Here is a 19,114-nt window from a genome sequence, read left to right as displayed (position 1 = left end):
ATCCATCTCTCTCCCCCTCTCTCTTTATCTTTGCTCTGTCTCTGCTAGCTGTTTCCCATCTCTTATGGTGGCTCTCCTTTATCTCTACCACTCTCTCTCTCTCTCTCTCTGTATGACCATGGTTCTGGCGAGTAATAAATCTGAATAAAAAATCCTTGCAGAGCAAAGTTTGTACTTTGATTATAGCTGTCGCTCATGAGACTTGGTACACACAATTTTCTGAGAGTGGAGATGTGCAAGACATATTTTCTAAAATGTATTGGGTACTGTATTGCCAAAGTAATATTATGGTAATAAATCTGGGAAAATATCTATTTTCATTTTTTCCTTGAATACATGAGGCAGTCATGATAGGCTGGGTTTTAAAAGACTTTCAGTAATTAAAATATTTTAGTTTTATCTGTGTCTTGTAGTAGCTAGTCTACTTCTCTCTTTCATTACCTTTCTCATTCTTTCTTCTTTGTACAGGGTATACATCCCCTTTATCTCCTTTATGTTTGGTCTCATGGTCTTACTACCATTTGGTCCAATTGCAATTTAGCCCTTTTATCATTTTGTCTATTTTTATGTTAGGCTATACTCATTTCATCTATTATCCGATTGGTCTAACACCACTTTATAGTTAGATGAACTGAATCAAATATCAATGTGACAAAATCAAAAGTAGACCAAGTTATGATAAGATCATCTAGGCATTAGACTAAACGATAGCCTCAGACCAAGTTATGATAAGATCATCTAGGCATTAGACTAAACGACAGCCTCAGACCAAGTTATGATAAGATCAAGTAGGCATTAGACTAAACGACAGCCTCAGACCAAGTAATGATAAGATCAAGTAGGCATTAGACTAAACGACAGCCTCAGACCAAGTAATGATAAGATCAAGTAGGCATTAGACTAAACGACAGCCTCAGACCAAGTTATGATAAGATCAAGTAGGCATTAGACTAAACGACAGCCTCAGACCAAGTTATGATAAGATCAAGTAGGCATTAGACTAAACGACAGCCTCAGACCAAGTAATGATAAGATCAAGTAGGCATTAGACTAAACGACAGCCTCAGACCAAGTAATGATAAGATCAAGTAGGCATTAGACTAAACGACAGCCTCAGACCAAGTTATGATAAGATCAAGTAAGCATTAGACTAAACGACAGCCTCAGACCAAGTTATGATAAGATCAAGTAGGCATTAGACTAAATGACAGCCTCAGACCAAGTTATGATAAGATCAAGTAGGCATTAGACTAAACGACAGCCTCAGACCAAGTAATGATAAGATCAAGTAGGCATTAGACTAAACGACAGCCTCAGACCAAGTAATGATAAGATCAAGTAGGCATTAGACTAAATGACAGCCTCAGACCAAGTTATGATAAGATCAAGTAGGCATTAGACTAAACGACAGCCTCAGACCAAGTTATGATAAGATCAAGTAGGCATTAGACTAAACGACAGCCTCAGACCAAGTTATGATAAGATCAAGTAGGCATTAGACTAAACGACAGCCTCAGACCAAGTAATGATAAGATCAAGTAGGCATTAGACTAAACGACAGCCTCAGACCAAGTAATGATAAGATCAAGTAGGCATTAGACTAAATGACAGCCTCAGACCAAGTTATGATAAGATCAAGTAGGCATTAGACTAAACGACAGCCTCAGACCAAGTTATGATAAGATCAAGTAGGCATTAGACTAAACGACAGCCTCAGACCAAGTTATGATAAGATCAAGTAGGCATTAGACTAAACGACAGCCTCAGACCAAGTAATGATAAGATCAAGTAGGCATTAGACTAAACGACAGCCTCAGACCAAGTAATGATAAGATCAAGTAGGCATTAGACTAAATGACAGCCTCAGACCAAGTTATGATAAGATCAAGTAGGCATTAGACTAAACGACAGCCTCAGACCAAGTTATGATAAGATCAAGTAGGCATTAGACTAAACGACAGCCTCAGACCAAGTAATGATAAGATCAAGTGACAATAAGACCAAATTGACAGTGTACCAAGTGTGTTTTAATAGTTGTTTTGAGAATTAGACAATCTGTTATTAGACCACTTGGATATAAACCTTGTGCAGCTCTACTAGTCATTCATTTCTATCAGGCCATTAATGAAAGCAGCATGTCTGCCAGCACACTGATGTCTTATTTACATAGTGAGATGACATAGACTGGATATTATTAATTTATCTATTGATCTCCCCCAAGGATACAGCAGTAAATAATCAGCTATATTAGGTTAGTTACTTGTCTTCTATTGCCAATGCTGTATTGACTAACCAGTGTAGATAATGATAACAGAATTTAATTGAGGGTAGTATTTTATGTTTAGGTGTCTCTGAGAGCATTCAAATGAAAGCTAGAATAACAAACATGAATCTTACATGTAATTCAAAACACAAACAGAAAATATGCTTAAATTTTGGGATAGCACTCAAGTGACTAAACATCTACTTTTAGTTTTAATAAGAAAATCCATTGACAGTCGCCCGTCAGGTATCCGTAGGAAAATACCAAGAGAAGTGTGAATACTATAGTTAAGAATCAAATTAATGCTGTTCTCATTACACGTTAAACTAGTTTTAGGACGGTAGTGCGAATGGTGTCTTACAGAAGAAAGAGTGTTGGACACTTGTTCTTGCGTAGTTTTTGATGGACATTTTGGCCCAATGACCGGAAACGGTCATGATGTGCCGCGAAGAATATCCTGCGTGATCTAGGATAGATGGCAAGGAGCGAGTGGTAAGTGTTTGGCTTAGAACTCCATGCACTCTTGCTGATTTTTTTTCATGATCATTTTAAAAGTATTTTTGCCCAAGGACATCTTATCGTACCAGACCTTATCATCATCCTAAAGGCAAGCCTGCTTTGGCCTTTGCCAGAAGTAGACAAAGAGAGGGTTCAACTTGGAAAGGTAATACTTCAAAAGTTTTTTACAGAGCATCAACAATTTCCAGCAATTTCTTGCATTTTTTTCCACCCTGACTTATATCTTCATCTGCCTTGTAATTTATTTTCCAAGCCCCTATTCACAAATATAGCATGCCATTTAAGAAAAATTGGGTTGCTGCTGTTAATAGTTGGAAATGCTGAGACTTTATTGAATGAGTTTCATATCAGCTTGGTGGGTAGTGCTTAACTGATGTTTGCAATTGATTTAATCTTCACTAATGTGGCTTTGAATGTACCCTCCTTGATGTATATTACTCTAGAAGATAAGAAACAAAGTTGTAGAGCGACTCTGATGCTATCCATTGTCTTTGCCATGTACATGTAGTTTTTACTCTGAGCACCAGCATAAAATTGTGACTCAGATGCTGTGTGATACAGCGTTTCTGTATGTTTAGTTTGTAAAATACTGGTACCTATCGCTTTGAAAGGTTTGACACCTGTGCCAGCCCCCCCTGTAACATTCAACTGTGCTAGTTGGTGTTAGGCACATCTTCAGTAGATCTGAAAACAGTTTTAAAATATTTTACCATCTAAAAAATACTTGTTGCAAACAAATGACAGCTCTAGTTTAGAACTGATGAACAGCACTGGTTGTATTCTGTCAAAGGGTTAGAGTTGGTAATACAAACTTCCAGCAGACTTTTGATATCGATTTTATATTCCATTGACTGCAATTAAAAATTCAATCAAAATGTTATTTGTACATACAGGTAGATCACAATTGAGAGGTATTTCATATGTACAGGTCTGGAAGTTTTAAAACATGAAAGTTTTCAGGATGGCTTCACAAATTGTCCTGAACATTTTGAATGCTTTTACTATTCAATTGGTTTGTAAAGCATTATAGTTCAAATGTAGAAAATGAATTTTCATTCTTCTTTCTGGCTCATTATGTATGTTGTGTTACTGGTGTAAAGCTATCATTAAAGATTATTTAGAATAATACTGTAAGTTCTTATTGTCACAAAGAGTTTGATGGCATGTAGTTGTGAAAAGTTGAAGCTTGGGGTAGGTGAATCATTTAGCAACTTGGAAAGTTTATACTATGATGTTAATTCTGTCTTGATCAATATTATATTTTTCAATGAATATGATAATTTGCATTAATTAATTAATAACTAAGAATATTAAACAGAAGAGCATAAATCCTTTACATCTAGCTATACATGCATCTTGTTTCTTCCATCATAACAAATCCTTTTTTTATGCTCATTGATTTATGAAATGTTTAAGAGGGCCTTGACTGAAAGAAGCCAGATATTTTCACTCAGTGTAGTATGGTAGTCATAAATAGCCAATAGCAATCTGGGCAATGTCAGCTTTGTCATGATATATAGGGGTGTACTTGACTGTAGTTAAGATGTATGTGGAGTGGGTCTATTGACACGTTTAGTCACAGGAGTGAACATTATTCCACTTGAGTGTTTACATACTGTATATGGTGTATGAATAAGACCCAAGCAGAATGTCATACTTACTTCAAATGTGCTATAGCTTGATGTTTGAATAAATATAGGATCTTCTGCTTGAGAGGTACAGGGATGTCAATTTGACCAATTTTTCATAGCAATTTACATGTGACAAATTACAAGTGACCTGAAAAGTTTTATTACATATTGCCACAAATTTTGACCTATTTTCTCCACTTTCACCATTTTCACAGAGTTTGAGTTCTAGTATTCATAACTGAATGTTGCAATTCAGATATTTAAAAAAATGGAAATCATTCATTATTGCAGTCTAAAAAGATTTGTTACCCGGTATGCATGACCTATACTTTTGTGATAACTTTTACTACAATGGTCAACTCAACTTGGTATAATATTAGGTTAGTGTATTGGGCGCATATTCCTACTAAGGAATGCCATGGACTGACATAAAGAATTATTATATGCAGTGTGACATTTGACATAGGTACTTGCGTGTGGAATTTTTCATTTTAACTGTCAGAAAATGGGAGTAGCTTTATTGAAGCAATTGGTCAAAAGCAGGTCTAAACCTAAAGCTAGGATTATTATGCTGCCTAGAAATTAATGAAGTAGGACATGTGCTTTCATTTTTTGCCATAATCTTAAAGATCAATTTTCGACTGATACTACAGCTCAGATAAACGCAGACGATATGTTTCATAGCTTTATTTTAATTTGCTCATAGTTTTTGTCTCACCTGCATAGCAGAGTGAGACTATAGGCGCCGCTTTTCCGACGGCGACGGCGATGGCGGCGGCGGCATCAACACCAAATCTTAACCTGAGGTTAAGTTTTTGAAATGACAGCATAACTTAGAAAGTATATGGACCTAGTTCATGAAACTTGGCCATAAGGTTAATCAAGTATTACTGAACATCCTGCCTGAGTTTCATGTCACATGACCAAGGTCAAAGGTCATTTAGGGTCAATGAACTTAGACCATGTTGGGGGAATCAACATCAAAATCTTAACCTAAGGTTAAGTTTTTGAAATGTCATCATAACTTAGAAAATATATGGACCTAGTTCATGAAACTTATACATAAGATTAATCAAGTATCACTGAACATCCTGCATGAGTTTCACATCACATGACCAAGGTCAAAGGTCATTTAGGGCCAATGAACTTTGGCCAAATTGGGGGTATCTGTTGAATTACCATCATAACTTTGAAAGTTTATGGATCTGATTCATGAAACTTGGACATAATAGTAATCAAGTATTACTGAACATCCTGTGCAAGTTTCAGGTCACATGATCAAGGTCAAAGGTCATTTAGGGTCAATGAACTTTGGCCAAATTGGGGTATTTGTTGAATTACAGCCATAAATTTGAAAGTGTGTTGGTCTAGTTCATAAAACTTGGACATAATAGTAATCAAGTATCACTGAACATCCTGTGCGAGTTTCAGGTCACATGATCAAGGTCAAAGGTCATGTAAGGTCAAAGAACTTTGGCCACGTTGGGGGTATTTGTTGAATTGCCATCATATCTCTATAAGTGTATTGGTCTAGTTCATAAAACGTGGAAATAAGAGTAACCAAGTATCACTGAACATCTTGTGCGAGTTATAGTAGTTTTCAAAATCAGCACTGCTGCTATATTGAATCGCGTGATGCAGGTGAGACGGCCAGAGGCATTCCACTTGTTTAGTGACTATTAACTTATTAGCTCATACTAAACCTATCATACACATTATATGACATGAATGGTATCATCAGTTTGGTGCAAAGAGGAACTTAGTTCTTAGTTTGACAAAATGAGTGTATAATCTGAAGTCACACAAACTCCAGACAGATAAAGGCTAATTATATTATTTCAAATTCCATATTATCAGTTGATTTTGGAGTCTGTTTCACAAATGTGACTGAAAGCATCTTCAGGGTGCATACTCCATTCATCTTTGCACTCAACTGATGATCATGTCATACCCTCAGTAGTATGTGTATTTGCGTAATCATATCTATCATTTGAGACGCTTCTATTTTTCTAAGCAGTGTAAAGTGCATACAAGTTTGCAGTGAGCTATGTGAGAGAGCCATGCTAGTAACATTGTAACCCCCCTGGCCATGAGCGCCGGTTTGGTTTCATGAGGTCTGTTTACGCACCCCCAATGTAACACTAAAGCACATTCAGTTCAATTTGTAGAATCAACTTTGCCCTTTTAGGGCCCTGTGACATAAATGTTAGTAATTGATGATGAGGCTGATCTTTACAATTGCTCATACAGAATAATCACAGCAGTTTATAATCATAAATATCAACCTTATGCTCAATAGCTATATGTTAAAGGGCTCATGACAATTGGCCATGTTTTGTAGTTTGGCTTAATAAGATTTGATTTCCAGCCTAACCCTCCCCTTTCCCCAAATCAGTAAAATACATCTAGGAAAAAGTAAGAAAATCCCCACAAAACTAATTTTTAATGCCTCTGTCTTTTATTTTTTGGTGGAAAAATTTGTGATGAAAATTATCACCTAAGATTCTTAAATTAACATTGCGTTTAAATTCTTTTTTATAAATCATCTTTATTTTATAATAAAATAGAGAAGGTACAATAAACCCAGGTCCTTTACCAGTGATAATTGGACATACTCCTCTTCAATGGCAATAGGCAGGGTGATAATACATTGTATATAATTATGCATTAATGAGCAGGCATTAATATGTATTCTGCTGAGCAGGCGCAGCTACAGGAATTGTAGGTCAGTCAGCATAGTGCGTTATCCATACTTTGGTTCAGATTAAAATAAGATGAACTACTTGTAATGAACTAGATTATCAAGATCTGTTGTTCTAACTTATTAAATGTAGGATATAAAACAAATTTACCAGGCCTTTATTTCAAAAGTATAGAGGGAATTATTTACTATCAATAACTGGGATATACTCATTTGATTTGCTAGTTCATTACGATTATCTTGCACGCCGAATAAAAAGTACACAATTTTCCTGCGCACGCGCTGCATCTCCATATGAACGCACTATCCCAAGATCATCGCGCAAATTGGCGTCCATTTCCTCTTTTACTTTCGCCTGCCGCCGTGATCAGACGTTATCTAAGTACACTCCCACTTTGCTTTTTTAAAGTGTCCTTAGTTGACATATTTATCTATATATTTACTGCCTATTTCAATCCTTTGCCTTTCGGCTTTAGATTGATTTCATTTATATCTCTCTGCGGGGAGCCTTCGTGTTATTTATTCACATTTTCTTCAAATAAACTGTGTGAGTTCCGAACCGTCAGTTTCGTTTTCTCACAGACGGGTTGCCTCCGCTTCCCTTCCCCGCAGCTCCGCGCTCTCTTGAGTGCCGCGGGCATTGATGCGACGCCTCCTTTTTTCTTATAATCCCTTATAATTCTTTTAATTCTTGACTTGCTCCTTTGCCTCGTCTTGAATTGAATTGATTTTATTTCCCTCTCCACAGCTTAGGCTATGCTGGACAGGTAGGAGCGTCATCCTTTGTTTGTTCTCAAACTTGTTTTCAACTTTGTTGTTCTTGTTTTGAGTCGGTTGATTGTTCTCTTTATGTTTCAATCAATCTTTCGTTCTTGATTGATTAATTAATTGATTAATTAATTGTTTAATTAACTAATTGGTTAATTGTTAAATTATTAATTAAATTTAATAATTATTTTGTATTGACATTTTTTAAAAGACTTTTGTCTTAAAAAAAATTTTCTCTTAAATTTTTTTTGGAAGCCCTCCTGTTCTTTTTTAGCGTCCTTGTTTTCGCTAATTAGTTTTCGGCTTTACAGTTTAAAGGAAGTAAGCCTTTACTTCTTCCATTCAGATCAGCTCCTATTGTTTCTTTTTCGACCTTTGTCAAAAAAAAAAAAAAAACTTTTTTTTTTTTTCTTAGCTGATCCTGCTCTTCGTCTTCGTCTTGGACTTAGACGTTTTCTGTTTTTAATTAATTAATGTCATGTCTCGTGTAATTAATAAAAAAATAAAAAACAGAAATATTAGTGATTATTTTCCTCAAGTCGCCTTACTCCTCCGCTTGTTTCTTCAAGCGAGGACTTAGACACTCTTAGCCAGTTTCCGTCCCTAACCTTGATAGGACAGGGACGTTGTTACCTCACTCGATTCCGTCGGGAATGTAACTGTTGAGGTATCATGTCTGGCGATGTCTGTTGGTTCAGAGCATCTTCTTGACCAACATCTCTTGATTGTCGTTTACATGTGAGATCATGACAGAGGCATTTTTTCGCCAGCTCACCTCTGGCGTACGCTTGCTGCGGCTAGGGATTGCTCCGCTCAGCAGACATCCATCGCAGCCTAGCCTTATGGGCCCTCACGCCGATGGTGGTTTCATTCAAGCCACCTCCCACCTCTCCCGCCGTGGGCGCTGCATCCTCGGGCAGGTGCTTTATTTAGTACGGGAGAGATGGGATCCGGGGTCCTCTCTCGACCGCTCGGTCTATCACACATGTTATGTTGTGATGCGAGCCACGTTTTTTCTCCGACACGCCCAGTTGAGCTGTTTGACCAGACTGTTCTATTCCACATAGACAGCAGGTCCGTGGCAGTTTCTTTATTAACAGGATGGCACTCAGTCGTTTTTCTCGACACATTGACTGCCTTTTGAGTGGTTTACTTCAACCTTACTCTCTGCCGTTCCATGTCCTTATCGGACCGCTGGAAACGTCCTGCCACAGTTCTCTATCAGAATTCCGCAGATGTTCTGCCCTCACGCATTTGAGACAGAGATCGACTTCTGGGTGCTTTTTCCCACGCTGGGGCTTCTGAGATATCTCGCATTCCTTACGTTTGCATTGTTGCGGCTTGGCTTAATGTTATTAAGCCGGTGACCCGACCGTGGCATTTATAGCCCCGCTTTTGCCTTCTCGGACTGATTGATTAATCACTTACTGAACTGTACAAGTTTCAGTCTTCCGATCATGATTCTTGTCGATTTTTTCAACAAAGTCGGATCGTTTATTGATCATCGGCGATTATCATCCCTCCGGTTACGGATGATTAATACCTTCAATCCAAATCTTACAAACTCTTGAGTTTCTTCTCAAACGTTGAGCTTGTATGGTTTAGTCCATCATGGCGCCTGTCGGTCGTTCTTGACGCTTGACTAACTCCCTCTTGGGTCGGTATTCAGGGTATCTTTCGTCTGTCTATCAGTCGAGATCCCTCTTGTATCCGTTTACCTGTAACCATTTACAGTACGTAGCTTTGCATACTTATGCATCGCTCCCGGACATTTGTTGGGATTGGCGTAGATTAGGCGTGACTTATAACCCTTGTCTTTGTTTGCCATTCTTCAGACAATTCCCAACTCTGTTCGGTTGGTTGTATTGTCGCGCGAGCCGTTTGCAGCAGCTTCTCGAGACATCATTTCACGCTGGATTGTTGAAACGATCAAGTCAGTTGGTGATGATGTTCTCCTTCTGACACTAGGCCGAGGGCCCATGATACTAAAGTATCGCTTCTTCTTGGGCTCTTTTCAATGAAATCATCGTAGAAGACATCTTGAGAACCGCCTTTTGTCGCTCTCCTAATTCCTTCACTTCCTTGTACTTAAGGAATTTACTTTGCATGAGGCCTTATTTGCCTCCTCTGTCCTTAAGGCAGCGGCCTTCGTGTCTTCATCTCCCTATTTTGTACGCACTTTTTTAGTCTAGACATGCCTCCCTTCACGTTGAATCCGTGTTGGTCTAGCAAATCAAATGAGTATATCCCAGTTATTGATAGTAAATTATGAAAATACTTACCATGATTTTCTTATTTACGAGATAACTGGATATACTCATTTGAACCCTCCCACCTACCCCTCGCCTTGCGTGGCAACATGTCTTGCGTGCAGGCTCATGAAAGGAAAAGGACGCCAATTTGCGTGATGATCTTGGGATAGTGCGTTCATAGGGAGATGCAGCGCGCGCGCAGGAAAATTGTGTACTTTTTATTCGGCGTGCAAGTTAATCGTAATGAACTAGCAAATCAAATGAGTATATCCAGTTATCTCGTAAATAAGAAAATCATGGTAAGTATTTTCATAATTTGTCCCTTGTTGTACTGGCAATATTACTATTTTTTGCTCAGGGCTTCGCCCCTCTGGGAAAAATAGTAATACCAGTCCAACTTCGGACAAATAATTTCCGCTATACTTACTCAAAGCCTGGTATATTTGTATACTAAGAAATGAAAGAAAGTTATTAATGGTGCCAATTTGAAGAATGAAAGCTAATCAAATAAATCTTCAAATTAGTGGTTGTCTCACCCAAAATATTTAACTTTAAAAATGTATAGACCTGTAATATTACCTATCAGTGAAGTATCAACTAAGCAGTTGCAAGCTGAGGCTGCCATCTATTACAAGATAGATAGATAGAGAGAGAGAGAGAGAGAGAGGGGGGGGGAGCCTGTATGATGAACTCAATGGTCATTCATTCATTGAGGCTATGATAGCATATTACAATATTAAGGATCTTAGTTTCAAGGTCTTGATCCTTTGTAGTATTCTTTTTCTTTCTAACATAACACTCAAGATACTAAAATCTAGATATCAAAATGTTGTACGGTAGTCTAAAATCACCATTTAAAAGGGCCACGGAATTAATTTATGTTAAGCCCTTGTCACATTGTTCCATGCAAGCCTGGTCGGTGAGGAGTGGGAAAACCAGACTTGCATGCGCTCCTGCGGGCAACTGCATGCGAGATACGAGCTAGATAGTTCAATGTGGGCAAACCGCCGTTAGCAAACATTAACATCCGTAAGTCACACTCAAGGCTTGCACAGAACAATGTGACAGAGCTTTTAGATATAACACGCTTGCCAAAATGTGACATTTTGGAAAAGAGTTCAAGTTCAGTAATATTTTCAATGAGCATCCTATTCTAAGCAGAACAAAACATTATCCAGCTCACTGTTATACCAACCAGTGTGAAAGAAAAGCAGGCACAGGATCATATTATTTCTGGAAGTGTTTTGGGCCTATAGAGCTCCCAGTTATCCATGGTACAGAAAACAGAAAGTTTCATGGAATTTTGGAGGAACACAGAATTTACAGAATTTCTCTGAAAATGCAATATTTGTTCATCATGTTCTATTAAAAATTTGAATTCATGGAAAATATATAGCTGCTTGCATATGACGTCACAAATTGAAAAAAAAAATCAAAAGTATATGAGAGAACGTGATGTTAAGAGGAGGTTGACTTGTTATGATCAGAAAGAGAACTATAGGCAAACCTGATAAACAGATTTCAGTTTAGATTTGTAATAACAGGTGCTTACTGAAATCAATCCTGGTTTCTGTATTGGTAAAGGCTGCAGGTGGTATGACATCACAATGCTACATATGGAATATTTTGGTGAAAGCAAGAAAAGAATACAACACTCAGATAATGCAAATATTAGTTCATGAGGGAAATCAACGTCACTCAATAGATTGTGTATATTTATACATATCTATGTGGGTGTCATGACGTTATCATCACCCTTAAAGATATTGGTTAACATTACAGAGTTCTTGACACTAGTCAAATTTGGTATGTGTTGTATTTAATACTTTCATAGATAGAGTAATTGTAACAAATGAATATATGGAACAGAATTGAGATTGTGTCTCAAGTACAATGTACATTTTTACGTTTTTTAAGATCTGAATGATTTTCAGGTGCAATTTTTGGGGTGTAAAACTGTATCACAGACACAATCAACAAGTATGCCTTTAATAAGAATTAGCACATATATGATGTCATGTTATTTTATACAGAACTGAAATGTAATAGGTGATGTTATTTTATTGAGTTGCATTTATTTTCAAATTTAGTATTTGATGAGTTTAATGGCAATGACAGGCAAACCTTCTCCAACACATGCACAGAACCCTATAAACCAACCATAAATATACATTATCAATGCATTTAATGTGTTGAAACAAATTGTAAATTTGATACAATTTATATTACCAATACAATAAAACTGTAGAAGATATTGATTACTATAACATTAACAAAGCACATTAGATTTTCTAAAACAGTATGATTACGTTTCAAATTGACTTTCGTACAGGCAATAAGAACAAAAAACAAAAAACAAAAAAAATCCTGTTGTGATATTTTTGCCAAACATTATAACATATCAATGAGTTCGAAAATTTTCCCTTGGATTTTACCCGATTCCCTTGCTAAATTCATGTTTACTATCAAATGGCAATTTCTCTGAATTCTGTCTGGTTTTGTAATCTCATGAAAAGTCACTGCCCTGTGAAAAAAGAATTTATGTTAATTCCTTCATTATTGAATGTAGATTTGACTTAAAGTTCGGCAAATAAAACAAGTTTGTTTGCCATATGATCCTAAGCCAACTTCAAATTCATTTTTGAGGAAAAAAGATGTGCAAGCGAACGCTGATTTTCATAATTTTGTATATTAAAAAAAAAAAAAATACTTTAAAATGACCTTGCTGTTCTTACTGACCATTGATGTCAAATGTACATGTATCATTCATGCACACTGTATAATACATGCAAGTAACCACCACTGCACATAATTGAAAAAATAAGAGCTTTCATATCAAATAAAAAAAATTAAAAAAATAACTGACAGGCTTATTTTTTATCCTCTGTTATCCAAACAAACACTTATTAAAGGCCTAAAATGAGGATAGGCAGTCTGTTGGTGAGGGGGCTTGAGGGAGGGGGGGGGGGGAACTGCTATGAGTATAGAATGTTGCTTTCTTTATTCTATTTCAGCATTGACTCTTCTAATTTGATAATGGTTAAGAGGCAGTGAGAGTATAGGGGGGGTATACAAACCTTGCTGACTTGAAGCAGCCACCTGGTTTTAAGCAATTCTATTGGATCAATAACGAGAAGGCAAGATGTTGTTTTTGATCAACACCATAGGGCCCAGTGGAGTAAAGTTAGACCCTTAAACATTTGTCTTGGATCTATACACTATTGATGTGTGCATTGTAAGTGATATTGGGATGGTGTATCTTTATTTCTCCTGTAACCTTTGGTTGGGCTTGGGTACGTGTGGTTTTTCATTTGCTCTCCCCCTCTCTGTCTTTCTCTTATTCTGCCCACTCCTCCTTTTTCAAAGATTGTGATGTATTTAATCTCATTTTCTGTCTATTATTTTGACATTCTCATGTTTTGCCCCATTTAATATCTTGTCTGGTTGCAATTATATATATATATTTTTTTTTTTGGGGGGGGAGGTCTCTTGCCTTTCCTTTTCATCCTTCTCTCCCCATCATTCCTTCTTCCCATCTCTATCTCTTCTCCTTTCCTTCCCCTTTTACTCCCATTCCTCAATATTCATTATTAATCTCTCATAACCCTTTTCTTTCTCCTCCTCCAAAAACACTTTCTTTTCTTTCTATCCCCCCTTCAGTTATCCTCTTCCTTCTTTTCATCATTGTGTCACCTCATCCCTTCAGTTTTTCCCTCTTCATTTTTACTTTTTGTTAATTTCTCAATTTTCCCCTCATTCTGTTCCCTTCATTCTGTTCCCTTCACCCTGTCCTCATCCATCCCCCTTTTCCCTCTACCCCTTTCATTCTACTCTTTTTTTCCATTGATTCCTTTGGGTGTAATCAATATCTTCATCAGAACCCCTGTTTGTTTCTATAATGTAACTACGAAGCCCATTTCATGATTGCAACATGCCTGTTTTATAAGGAAACATTTTAGGTGAAGTTTTCTACATTCAAATTTTTAAATCTTTCAGGATTCGGTTTCAAATTGATTTGGAGTTGAAAATGATTACCAAATCTGCTGAAATTGGGACTTTTTGAATTCTTGTAGTTTATTTAATGGTTATTGTTACTAGTTTTATGTTATCACCATTACAATCATTGCCATGATCATCATCTTCATCATCACCATCATCACCATCATCATCATCATCATCACTACCACCACCACCACCACCGTCGCCGCCACTGCCACTGCCACTACCACTACCACTATAGTAATGTCAATATTATTACTTGTGTGGACCACCCATGGTTTCATAAAGTTTGTTCATATCTACTACTGATAGGTGTTGGTATCAAATGTGGAATTTATTGCATCATTTATATCTGAACTGAATTGTAATCTGCATTTATAAAAATATATTTTCATTTATTAATTAAAGGTCAAGTCCACCTCAGAAAAAAATTGTTTTGAATCAACAGAGAAAAATCAGACAAGCATAATGCTGAAAATTTCATCAAAATCGGATGTAAAATAAGAAAGTTATGACATTTTGAAATTTCGCGTATTTTTCACAAAATAGTTATATGCACAATTTACCCACATGCATATGAGAGAATCGTTGATGTCCCTCACTCACTATTTCTTTTGTTTTTTATTGTTTGAATTATACAATGGTTCAATTTTTACAGATTTGACAATAAGGATCAACTTGACTGAACCATATAATGTTAAGCAATGGTAATGACATGTTCAGTGAGAAATAAAACTTTGTTTCACAGGACAATGAGGAGAAAATTAGAATATTTCATATTTCAAATAATAAAATACAAAAGAAAAAGTGAGTGAGTGATGTCATCAGTTCCCTCATTTGCATACTGACCAGGATGTGCATATAACTATTATGTGAAATTAAGCGAAACTTTAAAATGTCATAACTTTCTTATTTTACATCCGATTTTGATGAAATTTTCAGTGTTATGCTCGTTGGATTTTTCTCTTTTTATTCAAATCAACTTTTTGTTGGGGTGGACTAGTCCTTTAATGTGCCATATTTTGAGATATTACAAGTTTATTTGATGATGAACCAGGGTTGTTTGATTTAAATCATGATTTAAATCGCGATTTAAATCACTTTATTTTTTTCAAAAAAATCACTGATTTAAATCAACTTTATGAAAAAAATTAGTTTTCTCTATTTTCTCTTCTTCTTAACAGATACTTTCAATGTAATCATTTTCATTTCTGTTCCACATGCTTTAGAGATACTTTAAAAGAATGATACACCCTCATGGAGTCTGATTTAACACCACTATTTTATTTTCAAATTGTAAAACAAGCAAAACTGATGAAAACAACAAGTTTCTAACGAAGTAATGATAAATAACTCTCTGTATGTACACCAAACTGTTAAATCTTCAATAAAATAATATATAAAATCTACAAAGGTGCTCAAAGTCCACAACTTGGATACTTTTACAAAACAGCTGAACTACTTGTATGTACCTCCTTCTTGTTACTATTAATACCCATTCTTTCAATTACTTAAGTTGCAAAACCCTTTGTTTATTAGCTATTACCAGCTGTTAGTTGGGAAGTCCCCCATGTGATAGTTCTAGGAAATATTCCTAGCTAAAATCCCCCATGTGATAATTCTAGGAAATATTCCCAGCTAGAATTCCCAAGGGCAGTATAGGAACCCTAACAGGCCTTTAATAATGTCAATTTTGTTGGAAATTCTCAAGTTCTTTGAGTACTTCATGCATTGGAGTAACACTTCGGATGTTTTGAACTGACTGATATAAAAATTTCAAGAGTTTAAATGTATACATAATACATAACATTACTTGGGCTTCCACAAAATGTCCCTCTCTATAATGCAAAAAAAAAAATAAAAAAAAAATAAATAACCTGTATATAAGTAGATTATTGTGTCAAATAGTACAATACACAATGTTCAAAAGACTACTTGACCACTATTATTGGTGTAAAACAGTTTAAATATAGTTTAAAACTTGTTAAGTGTGACCATTATTTTTCGTTGGAAATAAAAAAATTCTGATTTAAATCATAAAAATCCGATTTAAATAAAAAAAATCCGATTTTTTTTATTTAAAAAAAAAAATCAAAATAATCAACAACCCTGTGATGAACATATAATTTAGCAAGGAAGATTTAATGATACTTTGTGTAGAGTATTTATTAATACTTTAATGGATTGGGTTTTTAATTATTCATGATAATATTCATTATAAACTTCTAGATTTCAATTCTGAATATGCTTTGAAAAATCTTATAAAGACTCTAATCCCTCTATTAATCAAAGCCTGGTCAGTATCAGGATGGGACTGTAGTGTACTAAAATAAAAGCATGAATTTATTTTTTTCTTCTTATGCTTGTGAATTGCTACAAACCGTTACTATCCAAAAAAAATCATTGAATACACCAGGGTGTATATTTTTTTATACAATAATATGTTTGAATTAGAATATAACATAAACTAGAAAGTTTCCTCATTCTCTCACTATACTTTCTGATATTCTTCCCATATGAAACTATTTAGGAACTCTCTTGTGTATTAGCTTACATCATATTGTTTTTCATTCCCCAATATTTGTTCTCATATCTTGTGTTAGATATATTCTTAAGATCTTAAATCCTTTCTTAGTCCAAAGTAGATTAAGTGCCCTGGGCAGTCACTTAATTTTCAATCATAGTAGGATAACAACGTAGCCAAGTTGAATTTTATTTGGTGCATTCACACTATTACATATATCATCACTGGCTTTTTTGCAGTGCAGAGGGATAAGATATTATGATCCACATTCACTGGTTCTATCAAGTGTAGGAAATTTATATTTCACAAATAGTAAAACAGTACATACAATAAGTTAAATTGAAAAAAAAACCTAATACTAATACAAAAACGTTGTAGTTCACAAATATTAAAACATTGCATAGAATAAGTTAAATAAAAAAAACTAAAAATAGTACTCAAAATTTGTAGTTCACAAATAGTTAAATATTACCTAGAATAATTTGAACTCAAATGATGGATTAATTTTGAAGTATGATTATATGTTGAGTTTAATATACTTTACATTCAAACAATGTTGCAAAGATCTAGACTTTTTTATTTTAAATAATGTGTGGTCGTACAGAATATTTCAAAGAGAAAAAAAAAATAGGTAAAAAAATAATCATGGATAGTCAATGGGGGAGGGGGGGAGATTGATTTTAGTGCGATGTTTTGCACCATTTGTTTCAACATTTGCATTGATAGTGTGAACAGCTGTAGTATATTGCAATTGAGTGTTTGAAAGCAATCAGTTTAAATCTCACTTCAGAGGTCAAGGAATATCAAGATTAATATCATAAAGCTAAAGAGGTTTTGTCAAGAACCCTGGCAATGTTTTCACATGCTATTGCTTCCTTTCAAAGGAAACAGGTCAAACTCTATTAAAAGTAAGATGTACCTTTAGTTATGGAGCAGTGGATATCATTGCATCTGTAAATGTATTATTGAAAGAAAGGAAATGGTTGTGAAATATTCTAGTTCAAGTTTGATGTGATTTTAGTGTACCTTTCGATTGGTGATTTATTAATTTTGGGTCCAGTCGGTAAACCACTCACGTAGCATCACATTTTCAGATCCTAACATACTTTAAAAGTTTTTGGTCCTGTGCAGTTAAATTTCAGTTATGACTTTCGTCCATAAATTGGTCGGTACTGATAATTGATATTAAATTGATAATGCCCTTTTCATGTAATATCAATGAAATATTTACAATTTTAAAAAGCATGCATGGGGATTGTTTTTTTTTAATATACATGTACTGTATTCTTAGGATGTTAGATGGCAGTATGACTATTGACAGAATATTACACTTGAGAGACCATTGCCAACTATTGTAAAGTTCCCAGCATTTGGTTTGAGTAAAATTGCTAATTTTCACATTGTGTCAACGATAAAGGCGATAAATGATACTTTCTGTAATGTACATTTCTCACAATTTATTCATTATTGGGCAAAGATAAACAACCACACCTACCGAAGACATTTCAAAAGTAGTTTTGCAAAGGCCTTGATGTAAATTAACTTGATATTTAGGATTTCACCATTATCAGCACCACCATATTCTCCAGGATCTCCTTCATTATTGTCATTGTTATCACCATCATTATTAAGATCATCATCAATATCATCATTATCATCCACCACCACCACCATCATCATCACCATTACGGAATTAGAGGAAAAAAATCTGAATTTGAACCATTCAGAGCTCTTCTTTAGATAGGCTGTGCACCCCTATGTTAAATACAAATTTTTTCATATTTTTGAGTAATTAGAAAGGATGGGTGGTCACAACAACCAACAAATTCACCACCAAAAACTACTCACAACTTTTTAGAAAAAAAGGAAAGAAGCCACCTTCTAAGCCCCGTTGTAACCTTATGTAAACTGAATATCATCGGAATAGATTCAGTGACATGCTATTCATAGGAGGTGATTGATGAAGGTAGATTTATTGGGCAATGAATGTGACTGTTTATGAACTGCACAAGTAGCATGAGTTTAATTTGATGGAAACCTGTAATTGATGACTTGTAATTGAAAGAGAGATTTGGAAGCAATTAGATTCACTTATAAACCACATTGTGGGGATCATTCTAAGTTCAAAGGATCTAGTGTGCACTTCATCTGGAATGAGATATAAAGTTCAACTTTATGTGCTTTTTAAAATGTTCTTTCAGTAAGAGAACAACGGGCAAAATAGAAAGGAGTTTGTTTGATGAGAAATAGAAAGGGATGATTGATAAAAAAGAATACGAGGGAGAGAAAGAGAGAGAAGAAGATCAAAGGTTCCAAAGGAAGTCTATGCAGTTGCGCAGTCACATATTCCCTACAGCGGCCGTATGGCGTTTCAAAAACAGCCGTTTTAACATTTTTTACCAGCTACATATAGGTGGTTTGAATAAAAATGAATCAAAAAAGGGGAAATGTTACTGT

General features: G+C 35.4%; 1 protein-coding gene across 1 annotated transcript in view; it reads left to right on the top strand.

The window, feature by feature from the left end:
* The first annotated feature begins 18,617 nt into the window (after window positions 1-18,617).
* The window catches only part of LOC129268046 (liprin-alpha-1-like), a 70,729-nt gene continuing 70,232 nt past the window's right edge, over window positions 18,618-19,114 (top strand). Inside the window, exon 1 of the mRNA XM_064115322.1 lies at window positions 18,618-18,623. Coding sequence (XP_063971392.1) covers window positions 18,618-18,623 — 6 coding nt within the window. The remainder of the gene's footprint in view (window positions 18,624-19,114) is intronic.

Source organism: Lytechinus pictus, unplaced genomic scaffold, assembly GCF_037042905.1.
Source record: "Lytechinus pictus isolate F3 Inbred unplaced genomic scaffold, Lp3.0 scaffold_27, whole genome shotgun sequence".
NCBI lineage: Eukaryota > Metazoa > Echinodermata > Echinoidea > Temnopleuroida > Toxopneustidae > Lytechinus > Lytechinus pictus.
Note: the sequence above shows the minus strand (reverse complement) of the source record. Positions and strands in the feature narration are given on the sequence as shown.